This window comes from Callospermophilus lateralis, chromosome X (genome assembly GCF_048772815.1).
Source record: "Callospermophilus lateralis isolate mCalLat2 chromosome X, mCalLat2.hap1, whole genome shotgun sequence".
Classification (NCBI taxonomy): domain Eukaryota; kingdom Metazoa; phylum Chordata; class Mammalia; order Rodentia; family Sciuridae; genus Callospermophilus; species Callospermophilus lateralis.
In genome coordinates this window covers 31197619-31222181 of record NC_135325.1, presented here as the reverse complement: position 1 = coordinate 31222181, position 24563 = coordinate 31197619, and the positions used below count along the sequence as shown (strand labels likewise).

Sequence of the window (24563 nt, the reverse complement as noted above, 5' to 3'; positions counted from 1 at the left end):
GGCCTGAGTTTGAGTGCTGGCTCCACCACTATATAAATAACCCTGAATGTGTTCCTCAACTCCTTGGCAATCAGAATCCTCACTGTGGGCTGTCACAGTGCCTCCCCCCATGAAAGTGAAAATTAACATGGCAACATACACCAGGCACAGAGCACCATGCCCAGAGCAAGCATGCAGTAATATTAGCTATTGTTTTATTATCATTGTGTCAAAAGTCATCTCTTCACACATTTGACCCTCTCAACACTCTCATGAGTAAGGATCACAATTATTAAGGTGACAATCTGTTCAGGTTTGCCTAACGTGGGCCCTAGGCCTGCTGTGCTGATTTAATTATTAAAAATCACCTGTTTCAGGGGCTGGGGTTGTGGCTCAGCAGTAGAGCACTTGCCTAGCATGTGCGAGGCCCTGGGTTTGATCCTCAGCACCACATAAAAATAAATAAACAGAATAAAGGTATTGTGTCCAACTACAACTAAAAAATAAATGTTTTTTTTAAAAATCACCTGTTTCCCTTTCAAAAATATTCTGGTTCAGAAGATGAGCCATAGGGTCCCCTTAATTATTATCCTTCAAATGCACATAAGGAAACTGAGGCACAGAAAAATTAAACTTACCCCCAGACATTCAGTTGTCAAGTGACAGGGATAGGATTTGAACCCAGGCAGCTTGATTGGTAAAGGATGTGCTTGTAACTACTTCATCATACTGCCTCCTGAAGCTGGTGTGAAAACCAATGTTTTGCCTTTGAAATCAGGGGTGAGGGCTATCCACCCATCCAGGCCAACACAATACAAGGCAGAATGAAGGGAAGCAGGCAATCCTCTTGGAGAAGTAAAACACAGAGCTGTGCCAGAAGGTACTCATAGACGCAGGAGAATGGATAAGGCCACATATGGAACTCCACACATTCAGGGTGGCTCTTCATTATTCCTCTCCTGGGAACCCTCCCCAGCTATTACAAAAAAAAACTTCTCTCAACACCTCTGTTCCTGAGAGACCATTCCATCAGGGCTCACCCAGAACCTTGGCAGAGCACCCAGAATCTATACAAATAGAAAGGATGTCACCCAAAGTTAGAGAATCTTTCATACACAGAAATGAACTCTGTGAGAAATGGAACTTCCAGTGCAAGGGAAACTTTCCATATCTCTCACCCCACAAGAGATGTTTAGTTTTTAATTTTAAGTGGTTTTGACATCTATTCAACACTCCTGAGTATGCTATGCACTCTGACATGATCTGAGGCAAATTCCAAATTCTACATTCACTCCTGGCTCATTCCCCCTCTCTCTCTCTGCTTCTACTCTTTCTTTGCACTTGACTTTCCATTGTTGACTGAATACTTGAGTATCAGGGAACTCAAATTGATCAACCCAGGTAAATGGTAGCACTGAAAAACTTCCTTGGCGGGGACCTATCATAAACTTGCCAGATCTTAAAGACTTCCATGCAAAATTGAAATGATTTAGGAACTGTCTACTTTACAGCTTCCCCTCCCTCCTTGAGTACCTGAAACAGTGGGCTTAATAAGTGAGCTCTGCTTGCAAAATAACATGACTGAGAGTTGCAAAGACATTTTTGGATGTCTAAACTATCTAAATCATCCACGTGGTTTCTCCAAAATAATCACTGTGGTGGGCAGACACTTGTAGAATGGAATTTAACACACCAAAACACCTCACGTTGTGTCTGAGTTTCAGAGGAAAAAATAATCAAAAAGTACTTTCATAAAAGGAAAATATCTTCTATTGGAATAGGAAAAAGAACTATAAGATCTTCCCCTTAATATCACACAAAATGGGAGTTTTTGAAATTTTGAATACAACACAGCTTGTAGAAATGTTCAGTAACTTTTGGTTTAATTATCCATAACAACTGAGACAGTTATTGAACTGTCATTGTTTTAATTACGGCATGATGATTAATTATGATACATGATTAACCTCAGCTCTGTCTCACAGCATATTTAACAACTAAATCATGCAAAAAAGTGTTCAGGCTTGTAATCGGAAAGTAGTTTTATTAGCACTAGAACTTTCTCTTCTTCTCCCTGGTTACTAGGAGAGCTTGAGAACAGTTCAGCTCACTCAAAGTAAAACTTTGTTTGAGATTTCCCTTGGCTTTCCAAATCTAGTCAGTGAAGATGATCTTCCTACGGAGAAGAGCTGACTTCCTGTCTTAGAGGGCAAAACCATCCTTCTAATTTTTGATTTCTTAATAGCAGTTTTATTCTTTCCTTCCACACATTTATTTCCAAAGGAGCAAATATTCAAATATGTTCAATGGTGATGAATCTCTCTTTTTTGAATATCTGCTTTTGAAAACAACCAAGTTCAAATGATTAATTTGGGAAATGAGCTTGAGCATAATGTGACTATACAGAGGCCCAGAATATTGAATGCTTTAAAAGAAGGTTCATACACATTATCTTCCCTACTATTCCTGTGAAGTGGGGGGCGGGGGAAGCACCATCATTCCCCTTTTACAGAGACAGAAGTTGAATTTCAGTTGGTTCAGGACTTGTAATCCTAACCCACTGCCCTTCTCCATGACTTGATAAAATCACATTTCTCTGGGCTGGTGGCTTCTTGAAAAACAAGAGAGCCTACTATCTGGAAAAGGAATCTGTGATAATACCATCTATCCTGGCCTGTTTTCTGTTGTTATATCTAAATATCATAGACCAATTTAAAAAGAATGGAGATTTATTTAGTTCACAGTTATGGAAGTTGGGAAATCCAAGAGCATGGTACTAGCATCTGGTGAGGGCCTCCATGCCTCAACATGACATGGTGGGAGATATCACGTGGTGAGACAGAGCAAGTGTGATAGATAGATCAGGTCTCTCTTCCTCTTTATAAGAATAATGCCATCATAGGGTCCCAATCTCATGACATTATCAAATCCTAATCCCTTCCAAAGGCCCACCTCCAAATGAATTTGAGGGTTAAGTTTTTAACTACAAACTTTTGAGGGATATATCCAAACCCTAGCACCATCCCTAGCCCAAAATCTGGCACAGAAGCTTCCAGGCATGCCAGCTTCCTGAGCTTTGGCATTAGCAACCAAGTATCTGTTGCTTCAGCCCCTCTTTCATGGACCACAGTCACTTGGCTCATGGCATCTCTACTTCTTTCCATATCTCTATCTTTTCCCAGATGGATCTCAAATCTAAATTCCAAAAAGGAGTCAAAATAATTGACTTAACTCTTTACCAATAGACCATTAGTTAGAGTCTTTCATATCAGGTACTTCCTATTCATCAAAAATGACCTCACCCAAGCAGGTGGTTATGGGAGGGGAGCTTCAGCTAGAAGGGCATGGAGAGTGGCATAGCTGGTTATGGATGATTCATCTATAACATGGCAGTGATGGTGCTCATGCTGATGACCATGATGGTGACAATGATATGTGCCATATATTGAGTGCAGAGCACATGACTCTCACCATGCCAAGCTTTCTGTACACATAAGGCTTAAAAACTGAGTCTGTGTTCAAGTCTCAAAGAGATAGCAAGATAGGCAGTAGTAGAGAATTCTAACAACTTCTGTCCTTCCACATTTTAAAGTGAACTATTCATTAGTGTAACTTCTCACATCTTTTCCTAGTCAAAATCACCAAAAGGATAATCCTAATATCTTTCCCCATCCCTTCCCAACATATGAAGTCCTAAAGGGAGTCATATAGGATTCCAGCTCTCTTTTGTTCTTGTCACCCTGAGATGCAGTATTGGGATAATGGTTAAATGGATTCAATATATAGATAAGCCTTGGGTGGTCAATGCCTGTCCAGAGGCAACCTGGCACTGATTCTTCTTGAAGGCATCATTGCTGTCTGGAATAGAGCTTCAAACCTCTGAGAAGGCAGAGCTGGCTCCTTGGTGTGATTTGAGTGTCAGTAATTCCATCTCTCCTCTAAGCATCTATGATTCCCTCCTGAGAGATTTTATCTTATTTTTTAAAATTTTTTAATTTATTATTCTAATTTGTTATGTATTACAGAAGGATGCATTATAATTCATATTACACACATAGAGCACAATTTTTCATATCCCTGGTTGTACACAAAGTAGAGTCACCGCATTTGTGTCTTCATACATGTACTTAGGGTAACGATGTCCATCTCATTCCACCATCTTTCCTACCCCCATGTCCCCTCCCTGCCCTGAGATTTTATTTTATTTTATTATTTTAAATGGTATCTCACTGTGTTTCCCAGGCTGTCCTTGGAACTCCTGGCCTCAAGTGATCTTCCTGCCACAGCCTCCCAAGTAGCTGGGACTACATGTGTGCCCTACCATGCCAGCTGTTCCTAGATTTTGAAGGTTACCTAGGTTTCTAGATCAACATTATTATAGTGTGCATATCCCCTTTTAAAAGATAACTCATTGAGTTTTGTTAGCCAAACCCTTCCAGGGAAAGATGACAGCTGTTTGAGGAATGATGAGGAAGCTATCACCAAGTATCCTTACTCTACTATCAAGATTGCACAACCATTTGTATTTGCATCCAAGGTAATGGGAGAGGTCTGTCCAGAGACTTCTTCCAAGGTTCCTAATACAGGCAGGCTGAATCACATTTAATTCTTTATCTCTATGCTCCCTGTTTGTGTTCCTCAGATGTGCCTAATAGCAAAACCCAGGACACCTGTCAAAATATAGAGTCCTACACCCCTGCCAGACCTATTTATCCAAAATTTTTACACAAGGGCCTAGTGATCTGTATTTTTACCTTTATTTTATTTATTTATTGTTTTATATGATGCTGCAGATTGAACCCAGGGCCTCGAATGTGCTAGACAAATGCTCTACCACTGAGCCACTTCCCCAGCCCCACAATCTTTGTTTTTATATACTCTGAAGGCTTCAACCATCGGTTAGCTTTGGGACATACTGCCCATTCCAAAATCACTGATTTTTTCCCCTCTCTCTGCCTACCAGGGTTTGGGTATGAAAGGAAGCCTGGGCACCAATAAGCAGCATAATCTTTACTAAGCCACGTCCCTTTCCTGGTCTTTATTCTCATCTGGAAAATGGGAGTGTTCTACTAGATCATTTGATAATGCAGTCTACCATTTGCATTTGTCAGTATGAACTATGAAAATTAATGTCACAATGTTTTCAACACATTTTTTGAAGCCTTTTTCCAATCAACCACTGTAAACTTCCAGGAGAGTCACCAGGGCAAGAGAGCACAAAAGGCTCTTGAGTTCTTGTGTTTACTGAGATAACACCTGTGAAGAGGCCTAGCACAGGGCCTAATAATGAGAACTTCCAGAAGGTATTAGCATTCTTCTCCCAACTGTGTCATGCCAACCATGTTTTCAAATGGCAATCCCTACAGAGTTGTGCTATTCTTCTATGCATCCCTGTGACCAAAATACCTGACAAGGACAACTTAGAGAAGAAAAAATTTACTTGAGTTCACAGTTTTGGAGGTTCAGTCCATAGAAGGCCAGATCCATTGCTGTGAGGCCAAGATGAGGCAGAACATCATGGCAGAGGAACACTGCTCAGCTTGTAGCATCCAGGAGGGAGGGAGGGAGGGAGGGAGGGAGAGAGAGAGAGAGAGAGAGAGAGAAAGGGGTCATGGACAGATATAGTCCAGGTCACTTTGCCACACGCCCAGTGATCTTCTTCCTCTAGCCATGCCCCACCCCACATGCCTACAGTTACCACCCAATAGTCAATTCAAATTATTAATCCATCAAATGAATTAAGCCACTGATGAGGTTACAGTTTCTCATAATCTAATCTGAACATTCTGAACTTTCCTGTATTGATCTCTTTGGAGGGCATTTTCAGATCCAAACCATAATAAGAAGCTTTTGCACCAGCCCTCTACACACAGTTCCAATGCTACTCTACAGACTCACCAACATACAGGACTACTGGCAGTGAGATACCTTTGTACAATATGCTGCAACAACAAGTGGTCAACTCCAAAGTCTGGACTCTTTCTGTCACATTCTGGCCTCTATATATGCCATCTTTTACTCCTGACCTCCAAGCCTCCACAATCCTGTGTAGCCTGCTCATCCCTCTCCCACCAGCTCCCCCAGGAGTACTCTTTCCCCTGTACCTTAACCCCCATCCCAGAGGTCACCCTGTCCTCCTTCTGCTCAGCACCCTCTCCTATGTCCTGGGGATCTCTACCCCACCATCAGCCCAGCCAATCAACCCCAAGGTCTCCTGGACCAGCAGAACCTGCCTGTGCCCTAGAAGCATTCAGAATCCTTTTACTTCTCTCTCCCACATACCTGCAGGGACTACCCAGCCCCTTCCTGCGATGCCCTTCACAGAGACTCCTAGACCGTGTGGTCCGGCGCTATGCTGAGGTAGCTGATGCTGGCAGCATCTTCATGGACCACTTTACCGACCGTGACAAGCTGCGTCTGCTCTACACACTCTCTGTCAACGCTCACCCCATCCTCCTACAGGTATGCTAGGTTGATGTTCAACCCCCTTTATAGCCTGCTTTGGGGCCACCAGCCCATGTTAGTCCTTTTGTGACATTTGGTAATTACTGTTTGGCTTCTGAGTGTAAAAGTGCTGCAGCTGCTGTAGAGGAAAGAGGTGTGGGAGTGCAAGGCTGGCATTGTGAGGAGGAGGTGATTGTAGGCATCTTTGCTGCTTGAGGCAGCCATGAAGGGTTTTGTGAAAGAGAGAAACTTTGACCTGTGCTGCAAATATCAGTAAAATTTGAGCAAACACAGAGGGTTGGGAAATAGTCAAAGTGTGGCTTACCCCTGCAGCTAAGCTTAGAAAGGAGAAATAAATGAAAGTAAACTAACTTCCATCAATTAGGAGGATACTCAAATAAATAAGGATGCATTAGGGCCTGGGGATACACTGGTTAAAGAGACAGGTATGGTGGCTCTTGCCTTTGGGAACTTCTAATCTAATGGCAAAGACAAACACTTAACTGTAAACAAACACCCACAGAACATGTGGAGCCCAATCTCCCTGACCCCAAAAGTCAGGATATAGAAGTTGCATAATGAACAGAGAGGAAACTAGGAAGGAGGAAGAGGAGGAAAAGGAGGAAGAAGAATAAAAGACAGAGAAAGAGAAAAGAAAGAGAGAGAAGACATGAAGGAAGAGGAGGGGGAGAAAATACAGGTAGAGGAGAAAGGCACTACAGCAAAGACAGTTCATAAATATTGGCCAAAGGAATGATGGATATCTGAATACCTAATAATGACTCTCCTTTATTGAGTACCTGCTTTACTGATCACTACTCTATCACTGAGCTGCACCCCCAGCCCAACTTTGCCAGGCATCGTGTTGAATGTTTGATATAATTAAGTCAGTTGATGCTCACAACAACCTTCCAAGAATTTCTTTATTGTCTCCTTTTCTAGATGAGGTTAAGTGAGTCCCAGAGATATGAAGTGATTTGGCAAAGTCACTTAGACAGTGTCATCAATGGAATCCAAACCCAGAACTCTCTGATGTCAGAGGCCATGCCTTTTCTGCTAAAACCTGCCTGGTAACATTGGCATTTAAAAATATTAGGGGCAGAGAAGGAATTGCTGGCTGTCCTGCGCTCTTTTATCCCATTGTTCTAATCTTGGTTGGTGACAGCAGCAGACCCTGTCTATACCTGGGCTTGGCTTCTGAGAGGCCTGGCTAAGACCATGGGGACTAGGACTTTCTACTCAACCCTGAGCTCCTCCAAGAAAGAGCAGAGCATGGAACTAATAATGCGTTTGTGGCTGCACATTAAACAATGACAGTAGGCCCAGGACCTCCTACAAAAGCACATAGTGAAGGCTGGGATTGTGGCTCAGCAGTAGAGCACTTGCCTGGCATGTGTGAGGCACTGGGTTTGATTCTCAGCACCACTAAAAAAAATTCTTTAAAAAAAAGCACATAGTGAGAAAGGTCCCCTCCAGTCAGGTGAAACTCAAAGAGTAAATGGGCATGGGATTTTCATAACATGAAATAAAATGAGCAAAAGGGACAGAAAATTATGACACTGAGGATGATTGTTGTTTGTTTGAGTTTTTTTGTTTTGTTTTGTTTAGAGCTGGGGATCAAACCCAGGGCCTTGTGCATGCTAGGCAAGCACTCTACCAACTGAGCTGCACCCCCAGCCCAACTTTTTTTTTTTTTTAAAGAAGGAAAAGGTGGTTTTTTTGTTATTTATTCCATAGTTTAAAGAAACACCCTTCTAAATATAGCTGCTTTAATAAACTGTCAAGAAAAAAACAAGCTAGGACTCCCTCCCCTCTTTTTCACCTCACAAATGTGCAAGTTGGGAGTTCTTAACAGGAGTCAGGCTGTGCTATGCTTCCTTAGGCCAGTGTTAGGATATCTATAAGGGTCCAGTTAGTTGAGAAGCATCTGTGAGTATGTAGTTACCTCAGCTAGGCAGATTCACCCAGGGCTGTCTGGAAAGAAAGTTAAGGTCAGTGCAAGGGTTCCCCAAATCTGAATTTCCCAAGGGCTACAATCATGATTTTTGTCCTGCACTGTTATTTTTATTTATTTTTTAGATATCTCACTCTTGCCAGGCTGACCTCAAACTCTTAAGCTCACGTGATCCTCCTGCCTCAGCCTCCCAAGTAGCTGGGATGACAGGTTCTAAACTGTTGTCAAACCCAGCTTGCACTGATATTTTAAAAAATATTTTTCTTTGAATCAGCTTTAAGTTCACCCTTCATTGTTTTCCCACAGTCTCTTCGTAAGTAGTGATATCTCAAGTCCTTGTGAAATCTCAAGTCCTACCCATATTTTTCCAACAATACAACTGTTAGACATATTTCTCTGAATCCTGGATACCATCAAAAAATTTTGCAGGTCCATTAGCATTCTCATACCCTGCTCGGAAGACACAGTTAAAATACAATCCACTGCACAGAAATGAGAAGACCCTCCTTCTAAAGTCTTCCCTTCAATGACAGAATATAAAAGGGGTGGCCAGTTGGAGCGGGGAGTGTAGGGGTATTGCCATGTTCCAAGAAATATAAAAATGATGAAGAAACCCTTTGCTGGTGTATTTTGAGACCAGGGATGCCTGTGTGAGGCTGATTTTTCTGTGTTCTCTCAGTGAGAGGTAGAGAGCTGTCTCCATGAGATTTTTCTCTCATTCTCTAATGCCTGTTCCTTCCGGCTTGGCAGATCTTCCCTGGGGCGGAGGGATGGCCGCTGCCCAAGTACCTGGGCTCCTGTGGCAGATTCCTTGTCAGCACCAGCACCAGGCCACTGCAGGAATTCTATGGTGCACCCCCAGACCAGGCAGCTGACCTCGCCTACCAGCTCCTTGGTGTCCTGGAGTCCCTGAGAAGCAATGATTTGAACTATTTCTTCTACTTCACCCATGTTGATGCAGGCATGTTTGGCATCTTTAACAACGGGCATCTGTTCATCCGGGATGCCAGAGCACTGGGCGTCATCGACAAGCAGGAAGGTACCCAGCATGGGCCTGGCTGAGCAGCTGTCAAGGGGGATGTCAGGGTGACAGAAGCTAAGGAGGGGTGACCTGGGGTCACACAATTGGGCCTTTCCAGTGTCCATGTGTCACAGTGAGAGCAAGCCAAGTTTGGGGCATATTAGATGTTGTGTAAAATGTCCCTTAACCCCGTTCAGATTTTGCCTCTAGCTCCAGCTCCAAAGCGGAAATGAATTTGACCTTGTCCACAAGGGGCATTGTCCACAGTAGCTCAGCCCCAACTGCACCCTTCCAGGGCAGTGCTATCGTCCAATTGGGTTTATGAAGCCCAGCAACCTGCCCTGCCCTCCTCACACATAGACTTCCAGGGCTCATCTTCCTCTCAGAGCCCTTTTTAGCAGATGCTTTTAGCCTTTATCTAAAACTTAAATATCTGGCTGGTTCACTGGCGCATTTGGCAATCCATATTGGCACATCTGCTTTTTATAAAGTTTTCAAATTAAAAAGCATGGAACTGAATGAGGTGTATGAGTGACTCATGTTCTTCACTATGTGCAAAGGCTCATCCAGCAGTCTAGAGCCCTTTAAACATCCCAATTTCCCATGGTGACCACATTTTTTGAATCCAATAATAGAACAAAAATTTTCTTTTCCAACTTCTGATTTTGTTTATATGAGGAAGTCTACAAAGATAGAAAAATTTAAACAGACTTACTCATTTTCTGATGTGCCTTTATTGGTAAAAATCGAAACAAGGCTGATTCTAGAATATTCAAGATACATAAATCACTGGACTGGTATCCACCCCATTACAACCTGTTGAATTCATATTTTGGATTACCTGTTTTTTATCCTAACTTTGTATCTTAAAAAGGCAAGTGAAAGCAGTCCTAATAATTTCTTGAGTTCCCTAGTTCAGTAGTAATGGAAAAATAACAATATGGATATGACCCCTTATCCCTACCAGAAATAGAGCCTATCCCAACTTCTGGTAGGGATAAGTGGGATTTTCATGTTCAGGTCTCAACCTATTGTAACAGAGAGAGTTCCTCCCATGTTGTTTTCAAAAGAGGCCATTGTATCCCTGAGCTTTAAATTCCTGGTGACAGGGAATTGCTGGGAGAGCAAACCACTTCACCCAGAAATTATAATTAGTGGTGTCCTCCATCAAGGAGAACAGGCTGTAGAGTGTGTGATCTTCCCCTTCTCTTTTCTAGGTAGCCAAGTAGCCACCAGGGCAGGAGAAGATCAAGACATTTTTAGCTGCCTGGTTTCTGGCTGCCAGGCCCAGCTGCCCTCCTGCAATATGGTTCCTGAGAAGCAGAGCCTTGTGCTGGTCTGTCAGCAGTTGCTGCCTCGACTTCTCCAGGGGAGGTTCCCCTCCCCAGTACAAGAGGAGATAGACACTGCTCTTGTTCAGTGTGGCGAGGAGGCCAGCCCAGATCTAGAAGTCCTTGGGGCTGCCACCCGGCTGAAGGACATCTTGAGGCCCCTGAGAACCTGTGACCCCAGATTTGCCTACCGCTACCCAGACTGCAAGTACAATGATAAGTTCTGAGGAGCTGGATCCCAGCTGACTTAGAAGGGATGACACACTTGGCTGCCAGGTCGAACAAAGCATCTCTATGTTAAACATTAGTAGAAATGCATATTCACTTCCCAGGGGCTCAAGAACACGCAAACTAAGGAGGACAGTTGTAACAAATCATGTGATTGCCCCTCCTGGCAATGTCATGGCAGAACTGAGATGTCATGGCAGAGCCCAGGGATGGGCATCAGCGAACCTGGGTATGGACACTCACTCAATGTGTTTGAGCCTTGGTTTCTTCTCTTCTCCACCAGAGTTTCATAAAGGTGAAAGAATACAGAGATGTAAGAGATCTGGGACACATGCTCACTAGCCCCAGTCCAGGTGGTAACAAAGCATGTTCCAGAAGCACACACAGGTGGGCTGAGAAAGAGCCATGCAGGTCACAAGGCTGGTGTAGAGGGAAGGCAGGGTGAAAGTGAATCTCTGGACTACTGGAATTTTAGATTCAGACAAAGAGACCAACTTCCTGTTCCCTGTTCTTCCTTCCATGCTTCTCACACCACTGTGGGGGAGCAGACTGCAGGCCAAGGGGACATACCCACCATTGTCTGCTCCTGAGCCACACTTCAGGTACCTGGAACTCCCTACTTCTACATTTGAGGCACCTCGTAGTGTGGGGAGAAACTAGGACTAAGAAGAGAAGGGGACAGCCAGAGTCAGTGTGTTAGTTTCATTCCTCTAAGAAGTGGGTGCCGGGACAAGATTCTATGGGTGAGAATTTTCTTAGGGAAAGTGCCTATGGGAAAGGCAAAGAGGAGGAAGCAAAGAGCTGAGAGCAAAAACAAAGCCAGCCACCAGACAAATCCCATGTCTCCCACAGTGGACCTCTCTTATTATCTCTGCTGTACTCAGTCATTGGCAAAAGCAGGCTATGAAAGTGTAACCTCAGTCCAATCACAAAGATGGACTTCACAGCACAGCAGCTGGGGTACCAAGTAGCTACTGCTTTCTAGAACATTTTTAATGTAGCCACAACTGGGAACCAGGGTGGGCTCTCTCCATACCGTGTGCTCCAGAGTACAACTCTAAAGAGTCAGAGTTTTCATTCAAACTTGGCTTCACAGGCCATTACAAAATTATATTTTTCAAAGTCAGTCATTAGAACACAGTTTAGTTAACAGTCAGTCTGCTTTATACCTTTTAAATTAAATATTTAGCCACATGAGATGTGAACCTCCATGTATGCAACAGTAGTGGGGTTCTTCTAGATCTTCTCCCAGTCTCCTGTCAACCCTCTTTCCCCAGGGACCTTTCAGTCTACCTCTTCTTTTCTACCTCTAAATCAGCACCTTTAAGGTCAGAACACTTGGCTTAACATGACTCACTATGAAGATGGAGAAACTGAGGCCCAGGGTTGGAGAATGATTTGCTGGGATAGTTCCAGAACCCATGCTACCAACCCATGCTCCTCTTGTCTTCCCCATCAGCTTCTGACTCTCACCCTGTGCTATTCAAATCTAGTCCTTTCACTTACATTTAACGATGGGCCCCCAAAAGTCTTATTTTTTGTCATGTGCTATGTTGCCCTTTGGGTTTGCTTTTGACTGCTCCAGACACAGCCCCATGGCAACCATGATAGTGAGGATGACAGGCCAAGCTTGTGGAATAGCAAGCTTCAGTTGCCTGAGAATCTGAAACTGCCTTCCAGCTTGTTCTGGAAGGTGAAGTCTGACCACCCTTCCCACCTGCACAGCCACCCCTCTCCCTGCTGACCTGAATGCACTGTGTCCTCCTAGCCTGGACATTATCCTGTCCAGAGTCCAGAGAAAAGTCACAGCCTCTAGACTTTCCAGAATTCCACTGAAGAATAAGGGTGGTCACAGAGACCCTCCAACACTCAGCCCATCTCTCTAGTTGCAGGTGTTTTTCCATTGCAAGATTGTTCCATATGATGAGTGACTTTGAGTGAGGTCCCCAGGGAGTACAGAAATGGACCCTTTCATGGGGATGAAGAAACCTTCCTCTAACCCTTCTATCACAATTCTGCCCACCTGCACAGACCTCCAGACCCTTCCTTCAGACCAGTCTCTTGAGACTCTGAGAAATGTTCCTTCAAAACCATCACATAATCCCTGGAGCTGCTGACTGTTAGGCAGGAAATACAGACTCAGATCCCTCCTGAATTAGGAGAAAGAGATCTTGGTGCCCTACTTGACTGAGTCCCAGGAGAGAGCAAAGAACCAAACCGCCCAAGCACCCTCAGGGGGCTATTGAGAGATTGTTTTTAGTGCAAATTATAATCAAGTTCTGTATTTGTGCAGCTGTGCTCACATCCGCAGTACAGGCCAAGAGCTAATGAAGGCAGGACAGATAGATGTTAGGCAGAAGCTATGTATGCTTTGGAATGGCCTAGAAATGATTCTCCAACAATTAATTTTTGCAGGTTCAGGAGGTCACAGAGTCCCTTTTCTCATATGCTTTCAGGACAGAGCAGATGTGTCACTCTTGTCAACAGGCCTAAAAATCACAGGCCCCACTCAGGCATTGCCTTCAGGAGATGTGTCCCACCCACACCCCATACAATCTACAGACCATCTCTGCCACTCCCTCCCTATGGCAGAAACAGAGCAGAGTTGTCTGGATCCCTTCCCTACTTCAGGGAACAACTGTCTGCCTAGCTGTTGACCCCTTTTGGCTCTGCCTCAGCTACCCTGCAGCTTCAGAGTTACACCCTTCCTAGGGCATATTCATGTCCAGTGACTGGGTTTGGTGAGGTGTGATAGCCCAGCCATATTGGTTCACTGAGTAACAACTCTGACAGGCAATTCTCATTCCAGAACTCCCCACTGAGCTGGTCAGGAATCTATATCACAGTCTAACTTCCCTCTGCCCATCCCACTTCCCCTGTATTCTTTTTACAGATATCTGTCCCTCTTAAACATCTTGTACCCTGTAGTGAGTTGAATGGTGGCCCCCAGAAAAATATGTCCACATTCCTAATCCTGAGAACCTGTGATGGTGACTTTACATGGAAAAGATATGATTAAGTAAAAGATCTTGAATGGAGGGGATTATCTAGGATTATCCAGTTAGACCCTAAACACCATCCCATTATAAGAGAAAGACAAAGAGAGTTTTGAGACTGAAGAGGGGAAATGTGAAAACTGAGGCCAAGTCTAGGGCAATGTGACCACAAGCCAAGGAACTCTGGCAGCCACCAGAAGCTAGAAAAGGCAAGGAATAGATTCACCTCCAGAGTCTCCAGAGAGAGTGAGGTCCTGCTGACATATTGATTTCAGATCAGTGAAACTGACTTCAGATTTCTGGCCTCTAGAATTGTGAGAGAATAAATTTTTTTGAGCCACCCACTTTGCAGTAATTTGTTATAGCACCCACAGGAAACCAACATAAACCCCTAAATCCATCTTAGTATCTGCTTCTAGAGAACCCATCTTATGACACACATCAACTCCAATCTAGTGTAATTGATTCAAAAGCAAGCCAAGAACACTCAATGTCAAGCATAAGGAAATTCTGGAGAAGTATGTGATGCCTTCATACTCAGGGTTGACGGTGACCTTCTCCAACTTACAAAGTTCAAATGTTCACTGAAGACCCCGTGTGGGTGCTTTCTTGACCCAAATCTTTTTCTTACATACCAGCCCTGACAGGTCACTTTCTGAACTTTATCTCAACTCCTAGACCACAGTTCTGTGTCCCACTTGGGACTAATCCCAAGAGTATACCAGAAAGATCTGTGTCTCACCCTCCCATCCACCTGGAAACTTCCTGAGCATGGTGGCAATGTGGGGCACTTCATATTCCTCATAGCAACACAAGGCTAGACACAGAAGATGCTGAGAAAATGTCCCTACTGAGGACAATGACTGTGTTCTTCTGCCCTATTTTCTTGGTGGTGTTCATACATCATACTGGCTATATATAGGACAGAGCCCCTTCCCCAGGAACAGTGCCTTCCCCTCAACAGCTAGGAGACAGGTGAGTCAACACTCAAGTGACTTCAGCCAGAACAAAAATATCATCATGTATTCTCAGTCCCCTGGAATTTTACTGGAGGCATTAGAGTATATTTCTGAGTTAGATCAGTCAATACCTTTTAGCCTACAGAACAGGTTACATGATTTGTTGGACCCAGAGGAAAATGAAAATGCAAGGTCTCCTATTCAAAAATAAGAATTGCAAGATGAGACAATAGAGCATGAAGTTAAACTCAGACCCTCTACAACTGTACAGTTTGCAGAATTACACTTGGCATTGAATGCTCTTGGCATTTTCTGGGAGCTCATTTGATTTCTACACCCAAGGGGAGCAGGGGTGGGACCAGGGATGATGTATAAATATGTAACAACTGCCATGGCAAAGACCTATGGCTGCCACCATCAGGAAGGTTTAACCACAGGCCCAGGGGCAAGTCCTTCTTTCCACAGGAAGAAACTAGTTTCAGTGATTTGCTAAAAGTGACAATTTTTAGGTCTCTTGCTTTCCCAGTCCTCTCCTATAGCATCTGACTTCTGCCTATAAGCAATTCCACAAACCTGAACATTTCCTCTAGAATTAAAATAAATATTTTGTTGGATTTGTGTTCTTTTGGGGAAGATCTAGAGCTCTGGAATCAGACAGACCTAGTATCAACCCATGACTATGGTAGTTACTGTGTAACCTTTGGCAGGTTACTGAACCTTTCTGAGCCTTACTTTCTACATCTATAAAATGAGGAGAAAAATATTTACTCCAGGGACATTGCCTTGTTTAAATAGTGTGATGTCTCTCAAGATCCTATATTTGAAGGCAAATGTAGCTCAAAAGCCAAGGGTCTCCCAGCAGAAGGGTTCCTTATGCAGCCAACACAAACATAGAAGCAAAAGAAAAGGACCCTGATCCCTGCCCCAGCCCCCAGAAGCCCCCAGGATGCCTCAGGATACTCAATAATCAGACTGCATTTTTTCACTTCCCACATCAATCATCAAAGGCAGGTGGGTAGCCATTATACATTATACATACCATTATACATACCTCCATTATACATACCTCCCCAACCTGGCCCTCCACCAAGCTCAGAAGGGAATTCTCCTCCATCAGATAATATTGGGAGCTTGAAGAAGTCTATCCATGCTTACTGTAGGAAGAGAAATGAGGAACACATCTTGACCCATTGAAAGCTCTGGCCTCACTACCGGTTCATGGTGATATGGCTTTTTTCCCCACTTTGAGCCTGTCATCACATATATTGGCACATATGAGCTTGCATGTACACAAGGATACTCACTGATCTGTCTGCAGCTCTTCAGCATATTAAGACTAGTTTTAGGCCATGTGGGAGGGCCAACACACAGGCAAGAACCCTTGTATTTGCAGACATAATGGCCCTCCAAGAAAGCAGCTCAGAGAAACTAGCCAGCAAAGGTGGGCTTAGGCAACCTGTGTATGCCCCCCACCCACTAGAGCTCTTTAGAGAGACAGATAAGGAGACTAGAGCACTCCTGACCTACTTGAGTGACCAGAGAATTGCCTCAAACCTAGACTTTGACCCTAGGGCCAGTGTGGCATCACAGAGGGAGATGTGTCCATCTTTGGATACTGCACCAGCCTCTCTGTCAAAAGTCAGTGCATCCAAGTTATTCATTGCAGCAATGGAGTTCACTGCAGTTGAGTAATGAATAAGCAAAAAATTTGCAATGTATATGCAAAGTTATTCATTGTAATTTTAAAAATTGGAAAAAATCTAAATCTCTGTACATAGGACATAGGTTTGAAAGAACTAGTCCATGTACACCATGGAGTGTGATGTAGCTGTATAAATGAATGAGGAAGCACTCTATGAACTGATATGGAGTTATTCACAGGATACAGTGCTAAATAGGAAAGAAGCAAAGCACAAAACGGTATTTCCAGGATGTTGCCTTTCATGTAGGAAAGAAGGGGATTAAAAAAAAAAAACATTTATTTTCCTGTTCACTTCTGATGTTCTGAATTAGATGCTTTCAGGAAGTGTGGATAATTTTATGATTGCATATCTCAAGAAATCTTAAAGGTAGTTCAGAAGGAATGAGGCATGGCTAAAGCTACAATTCGCAAGACAGCGAACATCCCATATTTTGGAACGTTCGGTCATTTTTGTTTGATGTTCATGTTTTTGTTTGTGTTCAGATATGAGTGCCCTTATTTAGTCTTGATCCTTCTTGGTCACAGAGTGGCCTTTTTTGATGCTGGCAATCTCAGAAATTGTTTATAAGAGAACAAGAAGGCTGAGCTGTGAGGGCCAGGTCAGCTATGAGCAACACTGAGGGCAAGTCCTAACTGATAATGCCATGCCAGTTTCCAGATATTGTAGGTGCTGTTCTCTTTCTCAGTTGGGCAACTCAGTGGGTAAAATTCAAGTAAGGTCTATATATTGGCAAATAGCATTTTATTAATGTTAATTCCTTAGTGTCGATAATTGTGTTATGGTTATATACAGTGCTAACATGAGAAGAAGTTGGGTGAAGGGTGTAGAGGAAATCTGTATACAATTTTGGAACTTTTTGGTAAGTATAAAATTATTCCAAAATAAAAAGTTTTAAAACAAAGAAAAAACTCAAAAATTAGTTCAGCACTAATTTGCAGGGGTTGGCCTGCATATTTGGAATATATTGTATAAAAAAAATAAGTATCTCAAAACATCAAAATATTGCCTATGTGACAAGACAGTCCCAACTAAAAACACAAGGAAACTGAGTTGGATTCAAAGGAAGATCCAGGTCTCCCATTTGAGGTGCACTTTAGGGTCCTGTTCACTGAGTAGAAGCATTTCCATTATTATTATTTCCATTATTCCCATGTTTTCTCTCCCTTTCTTTTATTTAATTTGCTTAGGTGAATGTGCCCATGCTTGGACCAAGGCTGCCCTTATCTACACAGGAAGGCAGCAGAGACCCAGAGTTTCCTCATACTTACCTGTGATTTCCTCCTTCCTCACACAAACCATGGTGCCTCTTACAGAGGGGGCATGGAGCACCAGTGGAAACCCACCACTCCCCACCTCCCTACCTTGCTATCCCCACCTGCCACCATTGAGCCAAATTAATCTTTCTGCCTCCTGCTCATACCTGAAGCTTCCTTGCAAAAAATCACTCTTTAAGGGAATCGTGCCAAAAGTGAGTTCATATTTCACTTGTCAAAATAGCAAATATTTTAATATTTTATCTTTTTAATGATCCTACCCAAAGCATGAAAAATTTCAGGAAAAGAGACAAGTCATGGAACTTGGTGAGAATATAATCCTATTGCAAAGCAATTTGGCAAAGTTCATCAAGAGCCTCTGAAAGGATGGCACACTCTACCCAGTAATTCCACTTCTGGGACAGTATCCAAAGGAAGTAATCAAGAATGCAGAGAGATTTATGCACAGACTGGTTGTTAAAAATCATGGATTGAACATTTGTAACCCCCCACTGAACAAGAGTAAGTGGAATTTTTAATAGGCATAAACTACAAGACAGGGGGAAATGAGAGAGGAGAAAAATAGAAACACAGTTTTGAAAGCTGGAAAGCAAATAACTTAGGACCAGAAGAACTGAATCCTAAACTGGCAGCAGAGAATGCTGAGAACCAACCCAATTTATACCACAAACTCCCTCAAAAGGTTGAGGAATTGGAGGCCTTAGATTGTTCAGGAAGTGAGGGGGGACAAGGTGGCTAAAACATGGATAAGGTTTGAAGGACTATTTTCAGAAGCAGTCAGTCTCCCCCACTCTGTACAGCCAAATAATGGCCCTCCAAGACCAACAAGTATCAGAGGCCCCTTCCCTGAAAATCCATTAAAGGTTCTTCAGGGGCAGCATGCAGAGACTAGGGTGGTAGGTCACACTGAAAACCAAAGGATCAAGGTCACAGTAGTTGTGAGCTCCCCACCCTTTGCTGCACTGGAAGTCTGGCCTTCACCTCCAGGCAGAAGAATGATGAGGGAACCCCCATGGGAAAAGACCAAAAGACTTGACATCAGAAGCTCCTCAGCCACCCCAAACCAGCCATGTTCACAGAGTGAAGGTCACATTGGGCCAACCCCACTGGCTCTCCAGAGCACTCATCCATCTGTTTGAGTTCCCTACTCATTTTATTTTCATTTTTCCCCATTACATTATTTTGAAATTATTTCAGGCCTTCAGAAAAGCTGAAAGAAAAGTGCAAATAATTTCCATATGCCCTGCATCTGTATTCCCACTTGTTTGCCTTTTTTTCTCACATTTGCTATACCATTTTTCTCCCTCCCTCCTTCTATTGCTCCAATGCCTCTTGTTCTTCCCACTTCTCCATCCCCCTTTTTTTCTAAGCCATTTTAGAAAAGTTACAGATGTGCCTCTAAATACTTGAATTTATATTCTAAAAACAAATAAAGGCTTACATAACCACAGTATGATGCTCAAAATCAGGAGACTAATATTGATACAGCACTATTGTCTAACTATAGCCCTTATTCAAATTTTGTCAATTTCTCCAAAAATATCCTTCAAATAAACTTTTTTTTAACCCATCTCAGGACCCAATCCAAGACTACATATTGCATTGAGCTGTTGTATCTCTCTGGTCTTTTTCAATTTGGAATAGTTTCTCAGTCCTTGCATGTATATGTGTATGTGCGTGTATTTTATCATTTTGATGTCTTCAAAGTGGAACAGCCAGTTATTCTGTAGAATGTTCTTCAATCTGGGTTTGTCTGATGTTTCCTTATGATGTGATTTAGGCTTTTCACTTTGGGTGATGCTGTACCTTCTTCACTATAGACTATCTGAAGACATATGAGGTCAGTTTGTTCCCTTACTAGTGATATTCATTTGGTTAAGATAGGGTCTATTAGTAAACCTCCAATTTAAAAGTTAAGACAAAATTGAAGAGGAAATACTTTTAGACAACATAAATATTCTCTATTCATCAAGCTTCTACCTACTCAATTTAACTTCAATTGATGGTTCTTGCCTGAATCAACTTTTATTCTGATGGTTGCTAAATGATGATTTCTAATTCTGTTGTTCCTTCTACATTTATTAGTTGCCAGCCTATTATAAAAAAGAACTTTTTCTTTCCCCCAATTACTGTTTTATTAATATGTTTGTATAAGTATGAGTTAGTCTTATCTCATTCAATGGGTTATAATTTAATATTTATTTTGATGCTTTGAATTTTCCCATGTTTGGCCAGTGGGAAAACTCCCAGGAAGTAGAGCAAAAAGTCAGATTAAAAACTATGAAATAAAAAGTGAATTACAGAATTAGTCCAGCAGGTCCAATATCCAAAAATAAGAGTTCCAAAGAGTACATACACACAGGTTGACAGACACACAGAGACCCAGATAAAGTACATAAATGCAGGCACCATATAGTAACATAGGAGCACACACAAAGACATGCAGTTCAAAGACACATAGCCAGACAGAGACACAAACATGCAAATAAACATATGCTTGCACACAGGAGGCAATCATCAACACAAAGATTAACATTCCAAGAATTAAAGTCCATTCGTGTTTCAATTAGGACTTTTGCAGTGCTCATTGCAAATAGATGAAAGTTCAGAATCCTAGGGATAAAGGTTGGAAAAGCTCACAATTTTTCAGAGGTGGTGGTGACTTCCAAATTCTGAAGGGAAATTACTTCCAACCTTGAATTCATTATCCAAATAATCAGTCAATTTTGTTTCTATTCAAACTAAGCAAAATAACTTCAGATATTCAAGTTCTCAAATTTTTTTCCAAGCACCCTGTGGTAGAAAGTTCTTGGAGGATATCTTCTTCTTAAGGGCACAACAGAAAGGGGAAAGAAATCCCAAGATGCTGGTAGAAGTGGGGTTCCAAGTGACACCAATAGACTCACCCAGTCTACAGGAGGACAAGTCAGAAGGTTTCAGAAGCTATTCCTTCAGAATATGAAACACAAACCTGATGTGTCTGAATGTTTTGGGAGAAGATTTAGAAAACTGGTGAATAATTTGGATTTGAATTAAATATAAATACATAGAAAACCAAGCAAAGGCATTAACACAATTCACTTCAGAGAAAACAAAAAGTTATGCAGAGGAAGAAAAGTGGGCATTGTATACCTCATGACTTTGAATGGCATTTACAAAGCCATAGTAATTGAGACACAAAATATTGATTTAACCAAAATAACTATATATCTTTATTGGGAGTATAAGAAGAGTATACATGGGAAGAGTGGGCTGGGGAGAAGAAAAGCAAAATGAATCATCATTTTGGTGAAGATTCAATACATAATGCCTAAACAAAGAAAATCAACAAGTTTTCATTTGAACGTGTTATTTAAAGAAGTGGCAGTAAGTAGGCAAAAGAATTAGTTAAATGATGTCATTGTCTGTGTAGCAAAGCAAATGGAGGGAAAGAGAAGGAGGAGGCTGATTCTTATAACAAACCCTGAAGAGCTATATGACTTTCCAGATTATATGTACATATACATATATGTATATACATTATAGTTACATATATGTATATACATATACAATTACATATATAGTTACATATATGTATATTCATATACAATTACACATATATTTGCATATATGTATATACACATATATTTACATATATGCATATACATATATTTGCAAATATGTATATACATATATTTTCATATATGCATATTCATGTATATTTACATATATGTATATATATTCTATAATTTTGTTTTTAAAAATGCAATGCTAGAAATTTAACTGAAAGAAACATAAGGTTTATTCATTGAAATGATAATCACAACATTCTTCTAAATATCAGAGAATTGTTTAAATACACAAGAGAAATGGCTAAGTAATTTGGTTCATACCCACATGATTATATATGCAACTAAAATCAAAATTCTGTTTAGAAGTTATAAGGCAATAAGAAAACATGATCCAATGCTAAGGGAAACTAACAGGTCATAAAAGATTCTATATTTGTTGAACTTTGTTTTGTTTCTTGTGTTTGGCTATTTTTCTTTTTTAATAAAGTTTTGCATAGAAATAAGACTGTAAAGAATAAAATATTAACAGTCAGTTTAAGATCATGCAGTTTCAGATTGTTTTTCCCCCATTGAGGTATTCTTTGTATGTATGTTTTACATTCCTAGAAAAAGAATCGCAGGATTCTGCCCCCACCCCCACCCCCATATGTTTTCATCTTGCTTCCTCATGGTCCATGATGCCAGCTGAGATTGTCAATACAATGAAACCAAACTGACCCTGGGAGGGGAGCAGAGTATTCTGCCATTTTCCTAGGTCTTTGAGCTGCACATCCAATCTGGGGTTGATCACTCCACACTTTTTTAACCTGCCTGTGAGGTTCACAACTATTTATCCAGCTCTGTGATCATCAATGATTTAAAATTTGCCAATGTAACTATGCTTCATCATCACAGTTAGAAACTGGTCAATAATTTTGGAGCACGGTCTAATAAGGACCTGGTGTTTGCCTATTTTCAGCATTGTTGATGCTCTTTAGAACATCAGCCAGGATATTCACATGCACCATTCTGGCGACACTGAAAGATGTCAGAAAGAGCAGATTCATATTCTTTAAAAATATTTTTACCTTTCTAAAGTAGGCCTTAATCTCCATCATGTGGGATTAGGTGCCAATTTCCTTAATAAGATTCTTGTGGTACAAGAATTAAAATCAAGACTCAATAAATGGGATGGACTCAAACTAAAAAGTTTCTTCTCAGCAAAAGAAACAATCTGTGAGGTGAACAGAGAGCCTACATCCTGGGAGCAAATCTTTATCCCTCACACATCTAGGGTATATAAAGAACTTAAAAAGTTAAATACTAAAAAAACAAATAACCCAATCAATAAATGGGTCAAGGACCTGAACAGATACTTCTCAGAAGAGGATATACAATCAGTCAACAAATACATGAAAAAATGCTCATCATCACTAACAATTAGAGAAATACAAATCAAAACTATTCTAAGATATCATCTCACTCCAGTCAGAATGGCAGCTATTATGAAGACAAACAACAATAAGTGTTGGTGAGGATGTGGGGGAAAAGGTACACTTGTACATTGCTGGTGGGACTGCAAATTGGTACAGCCAATATGGAAAGCAGTATGGAGATTTCTTGGAAAATTGGGAATGGAACCACCATTTGACCCAGCTATCCCTCTCCTCGGTGTATACCCAAAGGACTTTAAAACAGCATACTACAGGGACACAGCCACATCAATGTTTATAGCAGCACAATCCACAATAGCTAAACTGTGGAGCCAACTTAGATGCCCTTCAATAGATGAATGGATACAGAAACTGTGGCATATATATATAATGGAATATTATATAAAAGAGAATAAAATCATGGCATTTGCAGGTAAATGGATGGAGTTGGAGAAGATAATGCAAAGTGAAATTAGCCAATCCCCCAAAACCAAATGCTGAATGTTTTCTTTGATATAAAGAGGCTGATTCATAGTGGGATGGGGAGAAGGAGTAAGGGAGGAATAGACAAACTCTAGATAGGGCAGAGGGTTGGAGGGGAATGGAGGGGGCATGGGGTTATTAATGATGGTGGAATGAAATGGACATTATTATCCAAAGTACATGTATGAAGATACAAATTGGTATGAATATACTATTTATACAACCAGAGATATGAAAAATTGTGCTCTATATGTGTAATAAGAATTGTAATGCATTCTGCTGTCATATATAAATTAAAATTTTTAAAAAGTTTTTACTTTTCTATATTTAAAAGTATTCTTTTGGAACTTTAAAAATATTTTTGAGCCCAGTGAGGTGGTGAATGCCTGTAATCCCAGTGACTCAGGAGGCTGAGGCAGGAGGATCACAAGTTCAAGGCCAACCTCAGCAACTTAGAGAGACCCTGTCTCAAAATAAAAAATAAAAAGACTGATTATGTAGCTCAGTGGTAAAGCACCTCTGGGTTCAAATCCCCAGTACCAATAAATAATAAAAATAAAAATATTTTTATAATATTGTGTTCATTATAGAAAAATTGAATCTTTTAACATGAACTAAGAAGAAAATAAAAGTCATATGGATGTATTGTTTTTATTATGAAAAAATGCAGGCATTTTCCACATGTGGGAATGTCTCCCTTATGTATGCCCAGCAGCCTGGGAGTGAGCATCAGTGTGATAGTGTGGCCAACTGGAACCTTGGCCAAGATTCCTGATCCCTAGTTTTAAGTTTGAGACAGTCTGCATCATTTTTTTCAATAATAATAAAACTCAATAGAATGGTTTTGCATGCCTTCATGATGGCTAAATATGTTTTTAAAAATATGCACCAGTGTCATCATTTATATTCAAGTTAAGTGGTAGGAACTAAGAAAACCAACACAAAATTTCAGAAGCTGGGTGGCTAAACACTGAATGTTGGAAATAATGATTTGCACATTTATCATTTCTTTTTATTTTTGCTTCAGTTCTCAATCTGCAGCCTGTTTTGCTTGGGTTTCTATTTGATAGTATATGGCTTCTCAGGCTCATAATTTGTTTGGGGAACCACAACTTATATTGCCTTCATGTACACATATAAAAATAGGGAGGGGGAGGGCTGGGGTTGTGGCTCAGTGGTAAGCCCTTACCTAGCATGTGTGGAGCACTGAGTTCGATTCTCAGCACAA

General features: G+C 41.4%; 1 protein-coding gene and 1 pseudogene across 1 annotated transcript in view; one reads left to right on the top strand and one right to left on the bottom strand.

The window, feature by feature from the left end:
- Dipk2b (divergent protein kinase domain 2B) overlaps positions 1-17976 on the top strand; it is a 43356-nt gene extending 25380 nt beyond the window's left edge. Inside the window, exons 3-5 of the mRNA XM_077107685.1 lie at positions 6268-6441; positions 9128-9416; positions 10616-17976. Coding sequence (XP_076963800.1) covers positions 6268-6441; positions 9128-9416; positions 10616-10956 — 804 coding nt within the window. The 3' untranslated portion in view covers positions 10957-17976. The remainder of the gene's footprint in view (positions 1-6267; positions 6442-9127; positions 9417-10615) is intronic.
- Positions 17977-22042: 4066 nt separating this feature from the next.
- Positions 22043-22447, bottom strand: LOC143638988 (small ribosomal subunit protein uS8 pseudogene; annotated as a pseudogene).
- Positions 22448-24563: the final 2116 nt, after the last annotated feature.